The 23,505-nt window shown below is 36.8% G+C and overlaps 1 protein-coding gene across 21 annotated transcripts in view; it reads left to right on the top strand.

The window, feature by feature from the left end:
- Nucleotides 1-23,505, top strand: part of DTNB (dystrobrevin beta) — a 241,875-nt gene that overhangs the window by 64,018 nt on the left and 154,352 nt on the right. For 15 of the 21 annotated variants that reach the window (XM_086325903.1, XM_086325906.1, XM_086325902.1 and 12 more), the window contains exons 5-6: nt 5,931-6,016; nt 15,464-15,618. In XM_086325903.1, coding sequence (XP_086182029.1) covers nt 5,931-6,016; nt 15,464-15,618 — 241 coding nt within the window. Of the gene's footprint in view, nt 1-5,930; nt 6,017-6,787; nt 6,922-6,960; nt 7,196-10,162; nt 10,434-14,061; nt 14,196-15,463; nt 15,619-23,505 lie in introns of those variants that run through there. The other 6 variants (XM_086325909.1, XM_086325913.1, XM_086325907.1 and 3 more) reach the window with 6 other exon arrangements.

Here is a 23,505-nt window from a genome sequence, read left to right as displayed (position 1 = left end):
ATTCTCATGCCTTATTGGGATTTGTATAGGTTTAGATAAACTGTGGAAAGTTTTGAAAGAGATGGGAATACCAGACCACCTGACCTGCCTCTTGAGAAACTATATGCACGTCAGGAAGCAACAGTTAGAACTGAACATGGAGCAACAGACTGGTTCCAAATAGGAAAAGGAGTACGTCAAGGCTGTATATTGTCACCCTGCTTATTTAACTTATATGCAGAGTACATCATGAGAGATGCTGGGCTGGAAGAAGCACAAGCTGGAATCAAGATTGCTGGGAGAAATATCAATAACCTCAGATATGCAGATGACACCACCCTTATGGCAGAAAGTGAAGAGGAACTCAAAAGCCTCTTGAAGAAAGGGAAAGTGAAAAAGTTGGCTTAAAGCTCAACATTGAGAAAACGAAGATCATGGCAACTGGTCCCATCGCTTCATGGGAAATAGGTGGGGAAACAGTGTCAGACTTTATTTTGGGGGGCTCCAAAATCACTACAGATGGTGATTGCAGCCATGAAATTAAAAGACGCTTACTCCTTGGAAGGAAAGTTATGACCAACCTAGATAGCATATTGAAAAGCAGAAACATTACTTTGCCAACAAAGGTCCATCTAGTCAAGGCTATGGTTTTTCCTGTGGTCATGTATGGATGTGAGAGTTGGACTGTGAAGAAAGCTGAGCACCGAAGAATTGATGCTTTTGAAGTGTGGTGATGGAGAAGACTCTTGAGAGTCCTTTGGACTGCAAGGCGATCCAACCAGTCCATTCTGAAGGAGATCAGCCCTGGGTGTTCTTTTGAAGAAATGATGCTAAAGCTGAAACTCCAGTACTTTGCCACCTCATACGAAGAGTTGACTCATTGGAAAAGACTCTGATGCTGGGAGGGATTCGGGCCAGGAGGAGAAGGGGACGACAGAGGATGAGATGGCTGGATGGCATCACTAACTCAATGGACGTGAATCTGGGTGAACTCCGGGAGTTGGTGATGGACAGGGAGGCCTGGCATGCTGTGATTTATGGAGTTGCAAAGATTTGGACACGACTGAGCGACTGAACTGAACTGACTGAGAAAGCTAAGGAAATATGAAGAAGTAGCCTGTTGATTTTTAAAAAAATATCTCTATGGTGAATTTGGGATTACATTGAATCACAATAGTATTCTGATCCGTTTATGGAGAATTAACATTTTAAAATAAGCAATGAGTCTTTTGTTTCATGAATGTGGTGTAACTGTTTACATTTTCTTTTATTTCTTTCATCAGTATTTATAGTTTTCAGCATACAAATCTTGAACATGTATTTTTTAAACATTATCTGCATTTTCATATTTTCTTGCTATTTTATTTCCAGTTATCTTTTGCTAATTTATAGAAATTTGAATTTTCTATGTTGGCCTTGTATACTGCAATCTTGCTAAAAGTCCTTTATTATAGTATTTTGGTATGTTCTATACATTTTTTTGGCGGGTTCTTTGGGAGTTTTTACACAGAAGGTCATATTGTCTGGAGAAGATGCAGTTGTATTTTTGAACTTTCAATCTCTGTGCATTTATATTTTTTCTTGCTTTATTTCAGCACCTGGGTTCTCTAATGTGGTATTGCATTCTAACAGTGAAAGCAGTCATCCTTGACTTGTCTTTGATCTGAGGGAAAAAACACTTAATCTTTCATCATTAAGTATGATGTTACTAGCAGTGTTTATTTTTTGAAGATGCCCACTGAGAAAGTGCTTTTTTCCCCCTGGTTTTCTGAGAGTATTTATCAGGAATGGATGTTGAATATTATTATCTGTACCTATTTGGATGATCATAGGGCTTTTCTCTTTACATTGATTGATTTTCAAATGTCAAACTAGTGTTACATTACGGGGATAAGGCCCCCTGGATTGTGATTTTTAATTCATTTTTATTTATTGCTGAATTAAATTTGCTCACATTTTGTTGAAAGTTTTGCATTTGTGGTCACAAGAGATACTGACTTGATATTTTCTTTTGTCATGATGTATTTAAGCGTTTTTGTTATCAGAAGAATGCTGGCCTCATAAAAGAATTGGGATGTGTTCTGTCCTTTTTTACTCTCTGGAAGAGAGTAGAAATACAATTATTTCTTCTTTAAATGTTTAGAATTTGCCAGCTCTCTGAATAAAGAGCTTTTTTTTTTTGAAGGCTTAAAAATACAGATTCGATTTCTATAATGGATATGGGTCTATTCAGGCCACTTATTTATTCTTGAGTAAGCTTTAATAGTTTGCGTTTTTCAAGGAGTGGCTTGTATTGTCCAGTTCATCTAAGTTGTTGAATTTATGGACATAAAGTTTTTGTAATATTTCCTTATTATTTCTGTAATAGCTAGAGAGTCTCTACTAATACCCCTTCTTTCATTTTTGATATTGGTAATGTGTGTGTTCTCTCTTTTTCTTAGTCAGTCTGGCTAGAGGTTTATCAGTGTTACTGGTTTATTCAGAGAACCACCTTTTGGTTTCATTGATTTTCTTTATTGGTTTTCAGTTTTCAATTTCACTGATTTTTGCTCTTACTCATTATTTTTTTCCTTTTGCTTGTTTTGGGTTTAATTTGCTGTTCTTTTCCTAGTGTCATTTGTTGGAAGCTTAGTTTATTGGCTTAAGAACCTCCTCTTCTAGAACAAACGTGTATTATTTATAAAGTGAAAAGTGCCCACTCTTTCATTGCTTTTCTTTGGCTGCTTGCTTTTGACCCTAGAAGCAACTGTAATTTTTCAGTATCCTTTCAGACAATTTATATGTATACAGGTAGATGAGAATATTGTTTCTACTCTCTCCTTTTTAACATAATTGCTAGATTTTGTTCTAGCAATTATTTTGTTCAAAGCCTTGCTTTGCTTTTTCACTTAGTAATCTATCTTGGATATAATTCTCTATCTTTCATATGTTTTTTCATTCTTTTATAGCCTAATAGCCAGTCTTCTATTAATAGACATTTGAAGATTGGACCAGAACCTTGGGGTTTTTACTATTTTTTACATTTTGTTATGGAAATTCTCATTATGGAAAATTTTATGCATTGCAGATTAAACGTTTTAAATGTTTTTTAGCCTGTATATTTCCTTTTCATCTTTCTCTCTCTTAAACCATTAGTTTTGTCCAATAATGGTAACCCTCACTTTCCCAGGATTCATTTTTTAAAAGTTTTTATTCAGAAATTGAAAACACCTATGGAAAAATAGCCAAAACAAAGTACAGTTTAATGAATTGGTCTAAAGCAAATATCCATATAAACACTACAGAGGCCAAGAAATAGGATGTTGTCAGCACCCTGGAAGAACCCCTTGTTTCTCCTTTCTGTGTTACAATTCCTCTCTCTCCCCAGAGGTAATCAGAATCCTGATTTCTGTGGAAATCTCTTCTGAGATTCATTTTTACTTTCCCTTATGGAATTTCCTGGGTATTCTTACATCATGCAATCTGTGTCTGCAAAAAATGTTTTGAGCACATTTACCTTAAAAATGTCATCAGCTGTGCAGTAAAGCTCGACTTTTCTGTGGGGAAGCGCTTGCTTACCATCCTTGTTCTGCGGGCCATCAGGCTTGCTTACTCTCGCTTTGAGCTTCTGGAATGTTTTGTTTCAGTCATCTTTCTGAGCCCCTTCACGATGGAGGCTAGGTTCATCAGAGTTCTTAGTTGTAACCAGTAGGAATCATCTCTGGCTAATTCATTAAAAGAATATGGGTGAGCCCTCAGCTTTCTAAGGTTGGGAAAGTAGGCTTGAAGACCACACTGCCACGAACAGAGCTCAAGTCATACCACATAAGTGGTCTCAGGAAGCACCTCTGCCACCAAGCTGGGCATGGATATTGCTGCTTGTGCTCCAGACACCACAGATGATGGACTGTGGGTGCCAATATGACAGCCCCTCTCTGCTCTCAGACGCTGCGTGTGACTGCTCCTCCTGTCGCCATCCTCGCTGGGTGGATTCTTGGGAGTTCTTTCTTCTGCAGGTTGTTTTCTATTTGACGTCTGGAGCAGATGCATCTTATTAGTGGAGCTTGTGTTATGTGCCCCTGTCTTAGTTTCAAAGAAAGATGGGAAAACATACTTTTGTTTTTTTCTTTCTTTCTTCGTACTTTGGTAGTGGGAAGTATGCATGTTGCATAAGGTAGGGTGTACGTTGATGTAGACTCAGCATTTGGATGGTCAGGAACCAAAAAGAGATGTCTACTCTAGAAGTTCTGTATCAGAAATCTATCACTTTTAAGCCAGTTTATGTTCTTTCTAGCCACTTATGTTGCTTGTATAATGCAATGAATGTTTGACATGGGAATGTTCCTTATTTCCAGATGATAATATTGCCAAGTACAGTGTAAGGCATGGACCACAATCTGTATTCTGATGAACTATATATTTAAAAAACCCGTCTGCCTACAATGTTGGAGACCCAGGTTCGATCCCTGGGTCCAGAATATTCCCTGGAGAAGGAAACGGCAACCCCCTCCAGAATTCTTGCCTGGAAAATCCCATGGATGGAGGAGCCTGGTAGGCTACGGTCCATGGGGTTGCAAAGAGTCAGACACGACTGAGCGACTTCACTTTCATTCTAATTTTAGCTGGTTTTAGAGAATTCCTGTTTTATCTTATTAGATGTAATAGTTAAAATCAGACGGTAACAAGCATTTGTGTCCTGGCAGTATTTTCACTGAGAATTTTCTGGCTTATCACAACCCTTTACCTTTTTTCCAGGTATGATCTTATTGTATACAAAAAATTTTGGAAAATAGGAGACAGTATATTAGAATTGGTAAATATGATAGGTGGACATATGATTTTCAAAACCAAGATGATACAGTTCTCATTATTGCAAAGGTATTTTACTCTAAGTTACTATGACACTTTGTAAGCACAAGCTTCATAAAATTAACACAAAAATGGGACTTCCCTGGTGGCCCAGTGGCTAAGACTACATCCCCCAGGGCAGGAAGCATAGGTTTTATCCCTGGTTGCAGAACTAAAATCCCACATGCTTTATGGTGTGGCCAAAAAAGAAGAAGAAGATGCTGTTCTTAAGTAAACTTTAAAAAAAATTAATGCAAAAGCCCGTTATATTTGTCATTTTATATATATGACCTAAAAATCCAGCTAGTGAAGTTTTCATCTTCTCTGAAACCAGGGCGTAATTGAATGGTTGAAGCAGTGGCCGCAGGGGTTGGGGCCTTGCTGATATTGTCCTGGTCGCGCAGGTGGTGTACAGCCTTATTTAGAGTAGATCACTCACGTTCTACATTTCATCTTTCTAGTTCCTGCAGAAGAGTTCATGTCACTCTCCCTTCTCCTTCACTTTTCTCACATTGGTGATAGGAGAAGACGAGACACAAACGTCTCAGATGAGCTTCTTAGAATAAATACGTGGTACAAACGTCTCAGATGAGCTTCTTAGAATAAATACGTGGTAACATAAAGGCTGTTCCAGAAAAACAAATAGAGATAAATGTACTGTATAAAATCTTTATAGCAGTATGCATCCTGTTTCCTTAGTACAGAGAAATAAATTGTTGTTATAATATCCTGATGGGAGGACACATTTTTGAATCACTGTTCAAACCAGGTGGGGCCTCAGGTTTGAATACTCGAACACTTCAGCTGTGGATTTAATAGATTAAGGTGGCGGGATATTCATTTCAGGTTCCGTCCATTTGGCTTTTGCCTACAAATCCAATAGAAGTTGTTTTACAGGGTGTTTCTGAACTCATTTCTAAATAAACTAGTTTGAACAATTTTCACATAGCATATGTGAAGCCTTAATTCTATAAAGGAAAAACAAGAATACAAGGTTTCTAAATGTGGTAATATTGTAGCATAAGTGCAGGAATCAATTTACTGGTTGCTTGATATTTAGTGATACATTTGATTGCTTTTGTGATTCCAGATAGCAATTATTTCTAATATAATTTATTTTGCAGTGAGGGCCGAGGCAAGTTGACGGTATTTTCAGTTAAAGCTATGTTAGCAACCATGTGTGGTGGAAAAATGCTGGACAAACTGAGATGTAAGTATTTTTATATTATTTGAAAGATTGTATTTTCAAATGAGGACTTTTAAATGAATGTTTTTAGAATTTTGGATGATTATCTATTGAACGTTTTTGTTTTTTCTTACTACCATATCATTTTCTTTGCAGCTACTGGCTCAGAATATTCAAATTATGCCACCTACTGGTCAGATGAAAAAGTTGGTTGAATTGATTTGTTAGGGTTTTTTTTTTTTTTTTTTTTAGTTTAAAGCAAGAAAACTGAAAAGGTTCAGAATAGTAACGTTCACATTTAAAAAATTCTTTTTGAAGCTGTATGCTTTAAAAATGTTTTCTATGTTATTAAACATTATGCTTGAAGTTAATTATGTTGGTCAGTTTTAGTTAGAAAGTAAATTTCATTACTTTTACTAGGTTTGGTCAAGTTTAGCCCTTAATCACTCCATGCTTTATCAGGTGGTATTCCTTGTGATTAAACTTTTTTAGTACCTTAGAGTCAAGTGTAGTTATGTAGAAATTAATAACCTGCTTATTCAGCTATTTTCTTATTGTTTTCAATTTTGGCATTGTACTGTTCAGTGGATACTATTAGGTGATAAAATGTAGTGGAAGAAGGTAAAATCCACAATTACTTAATTTTTCTGCTTGTCCCTTTCATTTATTCACTCTTTAGATGGTCCCTGACTGCCTCAGATACGCCAAGCATTGTGCTGGGTGCCTTACATATATTTTCTTACTGAATCTTTAACATGCCTTTGAGCAGCACATGATACTTTCTCTTTCACAGCTGAGTTAACTGAGGGGGTGAAACTGGGATTTCAACTCAGGCTGTAGATTCAGAGCCTGCTGTGAGCTGCTTTGTTGTACTCCAGCCTGCTTGTCCTGTAAGGGGAGACACGTGTGATCCAGGCACCCTAATACAAGTACCTAGTATTTGTATTTCTTATTTGTATTTCTTACCTGGAGTAAGAAACTGGCAGGTTTCAGGGAGGTGAGATTGAAGCTGTGGGTTTTCACAAAGTGTTGAGATACCTTGTGAATTGGTTTGTTGAAACTGGGTCATCTGTCCCGTAGCATTTCTCATGGACTAGATTTCGTGTGATGTTCCTCTATGGCCAGTGTTTTTTTGCTTTAATTGAAAGATACGGAGTCTTCATCTGATTCAAGTACAAGCTTTTTGGCAAGATCTCTTCATAGGTACATTTGTTTTCTGTGCTTTTTCTTACATGTTACCATGACATTAAAAGTTGGAAAGTTAGGTGGCTCATTAGATCTAGATTTAGATGCCTAAAGAAAGATCTTAGATAATATATTTGGTCAGTGTTATCTGGTTATCTCTTTTCAAAATCAGCTGCAATAAAACAAAGTTTTGGTGGAAAAAATTATAGTTTTATTTAAATACTCTTCTGAGTTTTTTTCACATGGTATCTCAAGGTATTACCCTTTGGAGCTGAAATTTCTTAGTATTTTCTAAATTCTAGTGTGGTTTTTCTTAGGAAGATAATACAATATGGATGAAATTATGTTTCATTGAAACACAGACAGAAAGAAAGTTGGGCTTTTTTCTGCCTTTTAACGACGATGATACCAGATAAAGAAGTACTGGAGAAGCTGGTTGAAAATATGAAATTGATTAACTGCACATTCTAGGTGATTCTGGATTCTTAGTATCTGTGATTAAATTTGCTACATTTATATGCAGATTTTATGCTAGGTACCAGCAGCTAGGTACTTGCCTGAAAAATCCCATGGACAGAGAGCCTGGCAGGCTACAGTCCAAAAGGTCGCAGAGTTCAACACAGCTGAGCAGCATAGCACAGCGGCACAAGAAGTTCAAAAGCCACATTAAAACGAAACAAAAACAAAAACCCGCTGTCACCTGGATCCCTTCCATACTTCACAGAGAATTAGAATTTGCACTTTTTCACTAGTAGTTACAACAGAGGACTGCAATAATTTTAGTTCTCAATCAGTAATTTACATTTGGTAAAATTTTAGCCTATCTCCACTTTTTTGTTTTAATCACCCAGGGTGGAAACTGCTTTGTATAGTCTGTGCCTCCTGTTTTAAACAGAGCTTACTGATCATAATTTAAACACTTCTCATCTCTTAGGGTTGTCATTCTGTGATACATGTAGGGCTGATGGTGAAATCTTGGGTGGTTTGTTCCTTCTCGTGTTTTCAGACTGCTGTGCTTTTTCAGCTCTTGAATTTCTGGCTATCGGTGGTGGCAGTGTCTGTTTGTGTCCTTTATCGCTGGTAAACATGATGGTATTATCAGTGCTCCAGTCTCTACAAGTCTCTCTTTGCTTCTGGTCCACTTTTCATATGCTACCGATGGAGGAAACATAACCAGCCTTCTTTGTATTCTATTGAAGTGCAAAAGAAGTGATTGCTCATATTGAGAGAAGCACTCACTTTCGTAGTATGATTGTCAGTTTTGACTGTTGTGAGAATCCATTTTTCTTTTGCTTTCTAGTCACAGCTATGTCCTACTTAGTTGAGGTGGCTGAATAATAGTGTAGCAGAAATTAGCTGTAAGACTGTATTGTAACATCAATTGATATTTGACCATTTATTCACTTTTTCTGCCTCCTTATTCCCTGTCTTTGTTCTTAGTTCCTGCAGCCTCCTCCCACTGACTGTACTTTTGCTGTTACCTCTGTTAATGTTCCCATTAAGTTAGATTTTTCTAATTTATGGAATATGCCTTAGCATTTCTACTTTTATTTTGATCTTTCTGCATTTTACCTGTTTTAGGATTTTTTTTTTTCTTGAATTTTCTCCCCTCCCATTTTGGGCTTCCCGGGTGGCTCAGATGGTAAAGAATCTGCCTGCAATGCAGGAGACGCAGGTTGGATCCCTGTGTTGGGAAGATCCCCTGGAGAAGGGAATGGCTACTCACTCCAGTATTCTTGCCTGGAGAATTCCATGGACAGAGAGGAGCCTGGCAGGCTACATTCCACGGGGTCACAGAGAGTTGGTCATGACTGAACGATGAACACTTTTACTTTCCCTCCACTTTACTTGATCTGTTTTTGTTTGCTTGTTTGTTTTATTGTAAAGACAGCATTTAAAATGACTTAACCAATATTTGTGTTTTTAGTTTGAGACATTTCTTAATTAGACTTCTCAGGTCTCTCTTAAGTAAGTTTCTCTTCCCAGGTATCATTCATTTATAGATAAATGGTTAACTCTTATGGCCATTAGGGACTGTATCCAAGATTCAAAGGCAACTTGACAGGATTCTAAATACCAGTGATTTATAATCAAAGAATACAGACTTTAATTATCAGCATGATGAAGACTCAATAATGTCAGGAATCCTCAGAGAAGCAAAATTTACAGACTGTAAGGCCATTATTGATTAGACCGTACTTATCAATTAATTTAACTGTGTGATTTGCTTTATCTAATTCTGCTGTTTTCTAAGAAACTTAATCTCTTATTCAAACGCCATCTGTCTTGCACTAAAAGATAAGAACAGATGATTCATGCAATTTATTTTGAAGTCTTTGAGAAAACTGGTTGCCATCATTTTGAAGGGCAGTCTGACAGCGTATATCAGAAAAGCTGTAAGAATATTTGTATCCCCTAACTCAGCCTGCTTCCTGTTTATCATGAGGAATTAAAAATCCCAGGTTTTGTATATATTTGTTGCAGCATTTTTCATAATATTCGAAGACTTGAAACAGCTTTAATGACCAAAAGTGAGAGCTCAGTTACACTTTGGGATACTGACAGGATTGAATGTACTGCCTTTAAAATTATGCTTCAGATCAAAATGCATAAGTGTAATACAGTTTTAAACAAAAATTATGTGCATAAAAAAGAAATATCCCAAAATGATAACACCCTGTTAGGCATTTTCTCTGAGTTGTGGCATAAAATGGTTTTTTAATAATAATTTCTATTACTTATTGCTTTTGTGGGTTTTGGATAGACCACATTTTGAGTAGCCGGGGGAAAGATGACCTGAGGTGGTGTTTTTGCTTAGAACTGGCAGTTCTAACATTTCAGTTGATTTGCTTCCTGGGTGTTTCATTAACAAACTATAGGGAGTCAACCTTTGACGTTATAATTAAGCAGTTTCACCTGTTCAAAATTTAGCATCCTGTGCTATAGTCTTTAACCACCTGTCACTGCTTGTTTATCATGGCTGGTACTCTTAATCATTCCTTCCCTTCATTAGCAGGAAGTGACTCTTTAATCCGAGTAATTTGTTCACATTCATATTTCTCATGTAACCAAAATGTTTTAAAACTGAAAACAAGAAATGACTGCCTCATCTGCATTTTATGAAAAAGAAGAAGATAAACCAAAAGCAAGGGAGGCCTGGAGAGTTGCCTAGGGTAGTTCCTGACTGAGTCAATACTAGAAGCCCAAGGCATGGCTGTATCCCATCCTCCTGCCTCACTTCGACTTAGTGAATGATGTAGGAATATTCATGAGTTTGAGAATAAAATATGCACTTGGATTTAGTTACATACAGATATTTATAAATATGCAGATGTGTATACATTTTGTGTGTGTGTGTGTGTGTGTGTGGTTTAGGTTGCTCAGTTGGTAGAAAGATGGCAAGAGAAGATGAGAGTCATTTGCCAGCAAAGCTAACATAGAAAAGAAAGTGGCTTTCTTTTCAATAGACTTGAGTCCTTTTGTAAACAGTCCTGTCCCCTTGCAGAAGTGTATGGTTGGTCATGCAGGGCCAAGAAGGGAATGGTTAGATGCAATGAAGAAAGCCAGGGTCATTATCTCCAGAAAAAAAAAAAAATCAATACATATGTGAGGATGGTAGAATAGGAGCTTTATTTTGCCACTACACAAAGGACAGGGTATTTTTGAAAGTTTGTACCCGTGTGTGTGTAAGGGCTTGATTGTGGGTTCTTCACAAGGGAGAAAGCCTGTATTTTTATCTGGAGACAACTAATGGGAAATCAGCATACCTTCTTTCAGAGGTGTATAAATAGAATTACTGGGGAATTAACCAGTGATCTGGGAAGCAGTTTTTTCCTTTAATGCCAGAAGGGTTTAGGGCTTTAATTAGAGGGCTAGCTGAATTCTGGGGATATTTTTTATTACATTTAATTAGCTCTTATTTATTTCTTTGCTAAGATATTTTTATAGGTATATAGTAAATCATATTTGCTGTTATAGATTCATTGTTATATTTCATTTTGTTACAGATATGAGATGCACTTGGATTCATTGTTATATTTATTTATGATAAAAAAAATCTAGCAATTATTTTCACTGTTTTTCTTTACAGATATGAGAAGCCTAGCTTAAAAGAAAAGAAAAGGAAAAACTGTTTTAAACCACTAACTCTAGAAATAATGACTTCTAAGTAATTACTTAACTGTACGTTCAGTTTTCGTCTAGCAGTATCTCTTAAAACCAACCACCCAAAGAACTTGTTTCTGCTTGTTCTCTTACTAGTGTAATATAAACCTACTAAGTTTCTTTTTTCATGGACTAAAAAGTTTTTTTTGTTTCTTTGTTTTTTATTTAACTACTACTTTGTATATATTATATGACCTAGTAACTAAGTATAACTGAAAATAATACTTTTTATTTGAGGGGAGAAGTTAGCCATTTCACTATCTAATCAGTACTGCTATGATTGAGTTAGGTATAAATTTGGTGGTATGGATGTATGCAGGTATGTTTTTATGATTCGAAGCTATGTACATATGTGTATGTAGGTACTTTGTAGCTGAAGTCTCTGGTCTTCACTATTTCTACCATTAGTGACTACACATTAATAATTGCTAGTGTATCAGTTATGAATACATGGAGTGGCATCAGAAAACTTGACTAGGAGTGGCATTAAAACCATCGGGATTTGTTTTTCTCATGTAAAAATAAGTCCAAAGCCTGGCAAGTTCACGGTTGGTACCATGGCTCAGGGTATCTCATCAGCATTTGGGTTCCTCCTGTTTTCCTGCTCTGCCATATGACTTGCCTTTTAGGATTGTGAAGCTGGAAACTTAAAATAATCCTAATTTTAGAAATTCCTTTATTCTCTAACCCAGTTTGCCATCAACTTCAGTTGCCTCCAATGTGATGTCTTGGAGTTGACTACCCCTCCCCCATCTGCCACTCACTTCCTTACTTTTGCATTGCTTACAAAGTTTACAAAGTTTTCTAGCTGATGTCTCCAATCTCACTCTTCCTCTTTTATTCTGCCAATCATTAACAGTCTGATTTCTTGAAACCTAACTTTTTAAATATTTCTTCCCTACTTTTAAACCAAATCCAAATTGTTTCCTCTTTGAGTTTTCATTCATAACGTGATTACTTTTCTTACTGAATCTTTATTTATCTTTCCTTCTCAATATAAATTATCACAGAACATTCTCTTCAGTGCACTGTTTCCTGTCTGCCATCACTAACAGACACACTATAAACTCCTGCCATGGAGATTTTTATCCTACTCTTTTTTTTTTCTCAATTGAAATATGGTTGATTTACAATATTATATTAGTTTCAAGTGTGCAACAGAGTGATTCAGTATTTTTAGAGATTATGCTCCACTTAAAGTCATTATAAAATATTGGCTATATTTCTTTGTTGTACAATATATCCTTGTAGCTTATTTATTTTATATGTATTAGGTTATACCTTTTCATCCCTTAATCCCCATTCTCCCCTTCCCTCTCCCCATTGACAGCCACTAGTTTATTCTCTGTTTCTGCTTTGTTATATTCATTCATTTGTTTTATTTATCTCTGTTCTTCTCTAGTTGTGTCCCAAAGCCCCTACTCCTCCTGTTTTTACTTCGTTTCAAATCCTGGTTTTCAAGGCCAACTTTCTAAATTTCTTTCTTTACAGCCCCTGCCTATGTATTTTTCTATCTATTCTACACTATATTTTGAAGAAGTGTAATGTGGACCCACTCCAGTGTTCTTGCCTGGAGAATCCCAGGGATGGGGGAGCCTGGTGGGCTGCCGTCTATGGGGTCACACAGAGTCGGACACGACTGAAGTGACTTAGCAGCAGCAGCATAGTGTAGTGGAATATCTTTGGAATCGGTGTGAGTTTAAATCTTGATCTAGATGTAACTTTTTGACCTTAAGAAGTTTAACTTTTCTAAGCTAGTTTCCTTAGCTATGAAATTTAAACAATTATGTGCATACACATGTGTGCGTGCACACACACACACACACTGTCTTTTTGTGACAGTAAAATGGGGTAATGTTTAGTAAAGTTTAGAGGTACTTAATATTAGTCCCTTAATATTAGGGATTGCAAAATCCCAGGATAATAGTGTTAAACAAAGTTGAAGTTTATTTTTCTCTTATATTAAGGAAGTCCAGGGGTATGTAGTCCAGGATTGATACGGTAACTTTGTGTTCATCTGACACCCAGGCTTTCTATATCCTTCTTTTCTATCATTCTGATATATGATTTCTACATAAAGTTTGAGATTACCATATCGTCCAGGGCTTCCCTGATGGCTGAGACAGTAAAGAATCTGCCCGCGATGCAGGAGACCCAGGTTGGATCCCTGGGTTGGGAAGATCCCCTGGAGGGGGGCATGGCAATCCACTCCAGTGTTCTTGCCTGGAGAATTCCATGGACAGAGGAGCCTGGCGGGCTATAGTCCATGGGGTTGCAAAAAATGGACACTACTGAGTGACTGACACTTTCACTTTCACTTTTCATAGTCTACTTTTCATGGCTGCATTCCAGACAGCAAGAGGAGGAAGGAAAAAGGGATCTATTTCCAGTGCAGTCAACTTTCTTTAACCAGCCTTCCAGGAAATCTCTCACAACCTTTCTGCTTAGAGTCTCCAAACACCTAGTCACATGACTGAAACGTATTAAAAGGCTGCAAAGTGTGATCTCTTAGCTGGGTACATTGCTCCACAAATAAAATTAGTGTTCTATTACTGATGAAGGAGGTAAGAATATTGGGTGTCTGCAGGCACAGCTGAAGCAACTTAGCATGCCACACACACAAGCAGACTCAGCCATAGCAAATGGTGAGGTTAAACTAATATCATATGCCTCCTTTCTTTCTGTTCTATTTAAGTTAGCTTAGTGTTTCATTCTTCTTTGCTTCATATGTATCTTATTTTTCCCAGTTACTTTGGAAGTGTCTTAGGGATAAGGACCATGTATCATACTTCCCTGTTGTGTTTCAAAATACACAGCAGAATGCTTGGCACTTGGACCACTCAGTGAGAACTTAGTATGTATTTGTTAATTAATTGATTTTACTTTCTACTAGGACTGTGTTTCTTTTAGCCTCTTGTTGGATTTTCCACTCCTAATGGGTATTTAATGCTATTCCCTCAACTGCAAACTAGCAGCTATCACGAAAGGAACATGCCAGAGATTTTCCTTTGATAATTTTCTGTTTTCTGATGCCTTAATAGTTACCCTGTGGTGCTGATGATCTAAGTTTTATCTTCCTTTGATTAACATATTTTAAATGTTTCTTTTTTTTTTACCTAGTGGTTTTCGATAAAATCCCCAGATTGAACCTAAAGAGTAATGTAAAAATGTACATTGTATGTATCTATTACATACATATTTCTAATATACCTTTTTATTATGAATATATAGACTATTATTTTTCAAAATACCATGGTTGAAAAGGCCTCAGGACATTTTTTTTCTCCGCATATTTAACTCACTGATTTGTTTGTAAGAAAGCTGAATAATTTGAAAAGAAAGCGTAGGTTATAGTTGTCAAGTTGTTTTGAGCTCCAGGTTCTTTTTCTTTTTCTCCTCAACTATGGGTGAGAAGAGGAGAATTACTAACCAGAGATAGGAAGCTCTCTCTAAGAAGATAAAGAAATAGTAATACTACTGGAAACCTCTTTCTCAGCTGCTTGGGTCAGACATTATGTAAAAACAGAATCTTATAGTATCAAAGGATCTTATGATAGAAAAGATAATGTGAGTTCTTTTTTATTCTACTTTGGAACTTATTAAATGGAATGTTTTAAATGAACATGCTACATAAGAATACATTACATCATTAGTATATGAATACACATGTATAATACAGTTTCTTTCATACCCTTCACCAATATTCAACTATATTCATACACTCAAATATGTATATGTCATATAAGTACATACATAAATGTAAGAGATAAAGATGTGCTGCTACAAATTCTTCTTGGAATAAGGAAGGTGAGGTGTAAATAGGTAAAATAAAAAGTGATATATTATCCAGTTATGTACGCTCAAAAAGAGTAGGTAGATGGATGTATGTGAATGGTTGTGTGATCTTTTGGTAGAGTATTCAATGATTGGGAAAGAGGAGCCTTCTTAGCAAAGTAACCACATAGTGTGAAAGAGATTGAGAGTACATGTTAACTAAAAGTCATAGTAACTTTATGATACTTTTTAACGATGTTTTTGGATGGATATACAAATGACATACAGCTGTTTATAAAAAGTTGGTGTTTCTTTATAGTTTGACTTTATTTGGTTTTATTCTCATAGATGTTTTCTCCCAGATGTCAGATTCCAATGGCTTAATGATATTTAGCAAGTTTGACCAGTTTCTGAAGGAAGTTCTGAAGCTCCCAACAGCTGTCTTTGAAGGGCCATCTTTTGGTTACACAGAGCACTCGGTCCGCACCTGTTTTCCACAGCAGGTAAGGACGGTTTAATAGAACGTAGGACTTGAAGAGCTCTCATCTGCCCCTCTACCTTTAGTCAAATTTTGCCAGATTGCTTCACTCTACGGATATAGTCTTGAATATGGGAGGAAAAAGAGCTTTAAATCAGAGGTGGGGGTATAAAAAAGAGGGAGGATCAAAAGTTCACCTGAGAACTCTTTTTGGGAGAGGGGAGGGAAGTCTTTTCTGAAAAAAAAAATGATAGGATTTGAAATATCTCAAATTACTAAGAGTTTCCAGGAAAATATTTGAGATGAAGTATTTGTATTATTGCTACTAGACATGTATTACTCTCCCTAGTGAGTTATTAACTGTGAAATATAGGAATTTTGATATAAAACTCTATACAATTCAGATCATTGTTTCCTGAGCACCAGAGACAAGCAATGCTGTACAACTCTCAACTGTCAGCTCACAGTCTCTCAAGAGTATAATGCCATTTTCATATAAAAGAAAGATAGATTTGATTTCTTCTTTATTCGTGAGTGTCCTTGTGTGGTCTTGCTCCAGAGGTTAGTGTGAGTATATTCCTGAGATCTTAAGTGTGCCTCAAAGAACTCAGAGCAGAGTGGATACTTGCTGTAGCAGCCATTTTTTTTTTCCAGGTAGAGATGAGATAACAGAGCTTCATGCTACATTTAAAAAGTTCTAGAAAGCAGAGAACTTTTTAAAATCTATGTTAAAGCTTCCCAGATGGTGCTAGTGGTAAAGAACCCTCCTGACAATGCAGAAGACGTATGAGATGCCGGTTCAGTCCCTGGTTATGGTTCGATCCCTGGGTCGGGAAGATCCCCTGGAGAAGGGCATGGCAACTGACTCCAGTATTCTTGCCTGGAGAATTTCATGAACAGAGAAGTCTGGTGGGCTATAGTCCATAGGGTTGCACAGAGTCGGACATGGTTGAAGTGACTTAGCACACATGTTAAAATTAATGGGTAAAAGATACGGAAATAGGATACTGACATAGTTTGAAGGTGTCTCACCACAGAATATTTATTAATTATAAGGGAAACATAGTAACTTGGCAGTAGAGAAACCTGTCAGATACCACTTTAACCAAGTGATCAAATCCACGTCTCCAGCAGAGGGAGAGGCTGACAATCCTGTTCCCTAGTAGGATGCCCTAAGAAGTAGCCAGTATGATTGCTGTGGTTCTCTTTAGAGAAAAGTACAACCAGAGTCTCATTGAGGAAACATTCAATAATGCCAAATGCAGGATTTCTGCAACATAACTGGCAATGTTATGTTTTTCTGCAACATAACTTTAAAAGGGCAATGTCATGAAAGACAAAAAAAGATTGAGGAGCTGTTCCAGATTTTAGGAGTCTAAAGAGACATGAAAACTGAAACACAACCATGATCCGGATTTTTGTTGTAGTTGTTATAAAGGACGTCATTGGGACAATAGAGAAAATCTGAATTGAAGCTTGTAGACTAGATAATAGTATTCTGTCAATAACATTGATTTCCTGATTTTGATACTTGCGTTTAATCAAGAGAATGTCCTGATTTTGCAGAATAAAAAGCTGTTTAAAGTTAAAAGTACATCTCTTCTGCAGTGTTAACATTTGAGGAGTCTGAGTTAATGGCAAATGGGAATTTTTAAATAATCTTCTTATAGGCTTTCCATAAATCTGAAATTATTTAGAAGTAAAAGGTTAAAATGGCTTCCCTGATAGCTCCATTGGTAAAGAATCCGCCTGCAATGCAGGATACCCCAGTTCAATTCCTGGGTCGGGAATATCTGCTGGAGAAGGGGAAGGCTACCCACTCCAGTATTCTTGGGCTTCCCTTGTGGCTCAGCTGGTGAAGAATCCACCTGCAATGTGGGAGGCCTGGGTTCAATCCCTGGGTTAGGAAGATCCCCTGGAGAAGGGAAAGGCTACCCACTTCAGTATTCTAGCCTACAGAATTCCATGGATTGTATAGTCCATGGGATCAAAAGAGTCGGACACAACTGAGCAACTTTCACTTTCACTTTCAAAAGATTAAAATATGAGATATTTAGCCAGGCCATAGAATAACATATATCCATACATATATTCACCAAAAATTATATTACAGAACTTCCTGGAAGTTCTGACTTTGTTTTCCTGGATATTGACTAAAGTTTAGCAAGAGTTGACTGGCATATGAATATGTGTGTATGTGTTTCATAGGTATCCTAACTAAGCAACGTTTATTGTCTGTGTTAGCAAGCCCCTCATTACCGTTATAATCTCGTGTGCATTATTACCATTTTCATTGATTTGAAGACCCTTTCCATGCCTAACGTCTCTCAAAATCTCTCGTATAGCCCATGGCATCTGACCATTGCTTTTGGCGGGTGGTGGTTATGATGGGTTTTCATTTCCTGTGCATATGTAATAACTTGATCATAGTTGTTGCTGTCGGAGGCACTTCAGCTGAGTTATGTCCCCCTTTTGGTACTGCATGTGCTGTCATTTCAGATGTCCTCAGGGAGAGTATACTCTGATTCAGTATTAAAAAGTTGTTGTAAACACAGAAGATGGTGGACATAACAGAAATAAATTTTGCATTAGTGACATAAATACTCATCATTGGAAAAACTACATATTTTCTTACAAAGCAACATCAGGTGCTTTACAGAAGATTTTCTTTCTTTCTTTTTTTTTAAAGGAAGATATCCACAAATAGATGAAGCTGTGTTTTTATCATTGAGATACAACCAAAATCATTTCTTGTCAGTTGAAGCAGTGCCACTGAACCTTGCAAAATTGCCAAATCCTTCTGAATAGATGAAAGGAATTTCAGTTCATCAGGAGGCTGGTGGGACCGATTCACATGTCATGAAGGATTATAGTTAATTAAGTCATTGAGTTAGTTTAATTGGCTGAGTGTTTTTCTTTCTTAGTGGCAGGAAAAAAAAAATAATGGTGCATCTTACAAATGATGGTGTCTTAGATTGGATGAAATACAGTGTATAACATGGATTTTTATATGAACAGGTCTATGGTAATGAGGCCTATATCGCTGGCTTTCATTAGATTGAACAAAATTGCAGAGAGTTGAAACTGAGATTTTGCCCTAGTTGGGCCTGTGGAGGAGAATGTCTTGCTAAATTATTTCTTAGGTAGAAATGACGATGGCTCCAAGATTGTTTTCTTTTTTTAAGGTTAATTTTTAATGGAGTATAGTTGACTTATGTTTTCATTTTTTAAGAGATTTTTGTCAGTTAATAGTGCTTACTGTGAACAATGCTGTAGAAAAGGCCCTGCCCTCTGCTATTACTCATGAGCTGAGAACAGGGTCTGATGGTTCCCTGGCCAGTAGGCAGGGCTGGAGGTTGCTGGGTGTGCAGTGTTGGGGGCTCTTGGCTCAGCTTCTCTGCGACACAGTCTACATGTACTCCCTCCTCTGGAGTCTCTGGTTCACTAGTCTTCAGGGTAAGCAGGAAAATTCTTTGCCGAGAAAGCTCTGAGAATCGTGGACTCCTAGTCACTTTACTTCCTGCCCTAATGGCAGCCTAAAAGATGAGGACATGCCTGCTCAGATGCTGCTTCTGATTCATTATTCCTAAGCATAAGCAAATCTGAGTTTAAGTCATCATTTTAAAAAACATCCCTGTTGATGTCCCTATTTTGCTTTAAACAAAAACAAACCTTGCAAACTCCTCATTGTCTACTGGATTGTCAGCCACACAGGCGGTGCTATCAGTCCACCCGCAGCCTGTCTTTTCTCCTTCACTCCGGATCTCTCCTACCCCTTTGCCTCAGGATGCCCTTAGATATTGCCCCAGTGCCCTTTACATTCCCACCAGCAATGGGTAAGGCCATCTTTTTCTTTGCAGCCTTGCCAACAGCACATATTCTTTCATTTAGGATTTTTTTGCCAGTCTGAGAGATGAGAAATGTTATCTTAGCATAGTTTTGATTTGCATTTCACTTGTTTTGCATAAGCGAAAGTGATGTTCTTCTCTTCTTTATGTTCTTAGCCCTCACTGAAATGCAGTAGCCTCTGACCTTTTCTGTCTCCTCCAACAAAGGCCTCATATTTCGTATCACAGCTAAATATCTCCTGGTCTTTGATGCTCTGAATCTTTCAATGTAGGATTAATTGCTTCCTGTTCTGCAATCTCTGGCCAGTTATATGTAGCTCACTAATATCCTGAAGGGATGCACCTTGGTCTTCTTCAAATTTACATCCTCGTGACTAACAGTCTAGAAAATCATCAGTGCTTACTAGTTATTTGTTGGATTAATTGAGTAGTGGTTTTAAATATGGCATGAGAAAGTATCTGGGTTTGAATTCTAATCATAAGCTTAAAGCTCATGGATATACTTACTTGCAACCTAATTGTTTTCATTGATACTTTTATTCCATCATTATCTACAATGAGATAATGTTTACAATGAGGAAAATACAGAATTTCAGATTTTTTAAAGACTTTCCATTTTTTAAAAGCTGTAATAAATAAAAGTCGCTCTGACAAAAAGCACAGCAACTTTACATTGTTGTGTCATTGCAAAGTATCCTAATTTTCAAAGTCCAAAATAAATCTGTGATATGGACAAATTCAGAGCCTTTTAATAATTGAAGGCCAATCCATAACACTGGTCCCATAACCAGTTAACGTGTGCTTGCCCTTGTCAGACAAAATATTTTTATAACTCTACACAAAAGTTTGTATAAAAACATTTTAATCTGAAAGATTTTTAAAATGATATTTTTAAGGCTTTTAGCTAAATGCTGTACATTGTTTAACTGATGACCAAGTAAGTCATAGGACAATGGATAAAAATTATTTACCTATTGCCTATAAGAAAATAAGAGTTTTTAATAAAAATGATGAGATTGGAAATTGCAATTATGATGATCTAATGCTACATTATTTTACTTGTTTTCGCATATTATTTTAGTGATACTGGATTTCCCAGTTTTAAGAGATAATTTGTCCCCTCTTTTAATGCAGGAAAGTTGTAGCTCAAAGTAGAGGGAGGGACTTGAGAATGGATGGCATCTAGACTAGTAATTGTCAGTATTGAGGATTAGAATAACAAAGGGCAGGGAGGTAGGTGACAAACTGAAACACCGGATTAAAAGAAAAATAGGAAAGTACGTACGAAGATAAAAACAGCCTTAGTGTTTTATTGGGGAAGGCATAAATAAATCATGGTGTTTTTGCTCAGTGGATAAGGCAGCTGTTAAAATGATTAGAAAAGAAGACGTTGTAGCAAAACAATAAAGTATTTAATAAAACAACTTAAAAAACAGATCGTATATTTTTATCTACCCTGTGTACGTAACTCTATAGAAACATGCATTTGGAGGGAAATACAGAAAAATGAGAATTGTAATTGGAATGTGCGTTATATGCAGTTTTATTACAGCTTTTATTATAAATATTGTGCTGTAAAAAATAGAGAAATGCAAAGCATGCGTTCAAGAGTAAAACCAAAATAAAATAAAAAGGTAGAGAAAGAGGCAGTCTCTTTTTCACATAGTTATTTTCTGAGACATGAAATTTTAGAGCTAGGAATTCTGTCCCATGAGTTCTCAGACTTTCTGGTATCAGGACCATTTTACACCCCAAAAAACATTTGAGAACCCCAGAGAGCTTTTGTCTATGTGGGTTATATCTATCACTATTTCCATGTTAGAAATTAAAATTGATAAATTAAAAATATTAAATCATTTAAAAAGAATTAACACAAATAATATACTTTATGAAAAATGTATTCCAAAACAAAAAAATTTAATGAGAAGAATGCCATTGTTTTATATTTTTGGCAAATTTCCTTAATACTTGGCTCAATTGAAGGCAGCTGGATTCTCATATCTGCTTATCCATTCAATCTGTTGTGATATGTTGTTTTGGAGTAAGTATGGAAAAAATAATCTGGTCTCACACAGCTGTGTAGTTGGAAAAGGGAGGAACATTTTAAAAGCTTTTGCAGATAATTATGGATATGCCATGTTGGAACACTCCACCATACCCTCTTGAGAGAGTGAACTGGAAAAGGCAGATAATATCTTAGTGTTATTATGGAAGTAGTTTTGGCCTCATGAACTCCCTAGAAACGATTTAGGAACCTCCCAGGGGGATCTCTGGCCATCCTTGGAGAACCACTGCTCTAGCCCTTGAGAGATAAGAAAACTGAAACCAGATTATTAGGTGATTTTCCCCCAAATCACGTAGTTTATGGAAGATAGAGTCCTGGGACATGGTTCTTCTGGCTTCACTCCTCATGCTTTCAGTGGACCTCCAATTATAGTATGATTTAGGACAACGTAGGACAAGAACCAACTCATTGGAAAAGACCCTGATTTTGGGAAGGGTTGAGGGTGGAAGGAGAAGGGGACGACAGAGGATGAGATGGTTGGATGGCATCACCAACGCGATGGACATGAGTTTGAGTAGACTCTGGGAGTTGGTGATGGACAGGGAAGCCTGGTGTGCTGCAGTCCATGGGGTCACAAAGAGTTGGACAAGACTGAGTGACTGAACTGAATTGAACTGAGGACAACTTTTAGAAACTGATCCTGAGTGTATTTATAAGGGAATTTTGAGATATCAGATATATCCATTCCTCTCTCTATGGACTTTTAGGTTGCTTTCATGTCCTGCAATGAGCATTGGGGTACATGTAGCCTTTCAGACCATGTTTTCCTCTGGATATATACCCATGAGTGGGATTGCAGGGTCATATGGTAGCTCTATTTTTAGTTTTTTAAGGAACTTTTTCATCTTGAACATTTTTTAAAAACCTGTAAAACTCCATGATAGGTGAGCCAAGACTTTTTAGGGAAAGTAACATTAGGATTATAAGTGGGCTTGTAAAAATGTAATTTTTAACAAATATAAGAAGATACAGATAATATTAATTTAAACATTATCATGAATGATATGTTTAATATTTGTTAACTACCTCTGACTAGTTAAAAAAACACCCTAGCATCTTCTTTCTCAATTTGAAGTGGATGCTTTTAATTTTATTTTGGTTTATTGCAGTTATTTACATATCCACTATATTTTCCACGTCCGAACCTCCATTCAAATGTTGGGTGACTTACTGGTTTTATTTTTTTGTTGTTCACCCATTCCTCCCAATTTCCATTGAAATCTCAGAAACAGGAGTAACTTGGATGCCTGAGATGGAAAACACTTTGGAAAAATTTAGCCTATTTGAGTAGGCATTTCTCAAACCACACCATCAGTGCACAGCTGTGTATAAAGGGCCTTTGGGTGGTGACTTCCTACTGTTATCACCCTCAGCCCTCTTGCATATATGTGAGACCCTTTCCCTCTCTCCATTCACTGCTGGCCTGTACTCTGTCTTGGATCTGAGACTTTGCTTCAGATTTCTTCAGAAGTAGTCTTTTGAAGGATTACCTGAGTTGTTCTGATTCGGTTAAGACTTTTACAAGTCATGTAAATGTGTTTTTCCTTTCTTGTCTCATCTGTAAAATGAAGATAGTAACGCTGATTTATCTTTTTTCATTTCGTATCTTTATTGAAATACAGTTGACTTACAATATTTATTCCAGGTGTGTGTGTGTTAGTCCCTCAGTCCTATCTGCCTCTTTGTGACCCAATGGGCTGTGTAGCCTGCCAGACTCCTCTGTCCATGGAATTCTTTAGGCAAGAATACTGGAGTGGGCTGCCATTCCCTGCTCCAAGCTTCAGGTGTACAGCACACTAATTCCATCCTAGCCTATTTGTCTTATACAGTTGTTTTAAGACTCAAATAAAATAATATAAGTAGAAATGCATTTGAATATAGAAATAGTATTTAGGGTAGTGTGTTACAATGTCTGTAGTAATGCAAAATATTATTTATTTTGCTATAAAATTTCCCATGTAATTCATTCCACCTTGGTTGTGAGAATCCTAAGTTAGCC

Source organism: Bos grunniens, chromosome 11 (assembly GCF_055505025.1).
Source record: "Bos grunniens cultivar Pamir isolate PY7600 chromosome 11, Bosgru_T2T1.0, whole genome shotgun sequence".
Classification (NCBI taxonomy): Eukaryota; Metazoa; Chordata; class Mammalia; order Artiodactyla; family Bovidae; genus Bos; species Bos grunniens.
The sequence above is the reverse complement of the archived record's forward strand: the minus strand, read 5'-3'. Positions and strand labels throughout refer to the sequence as shown.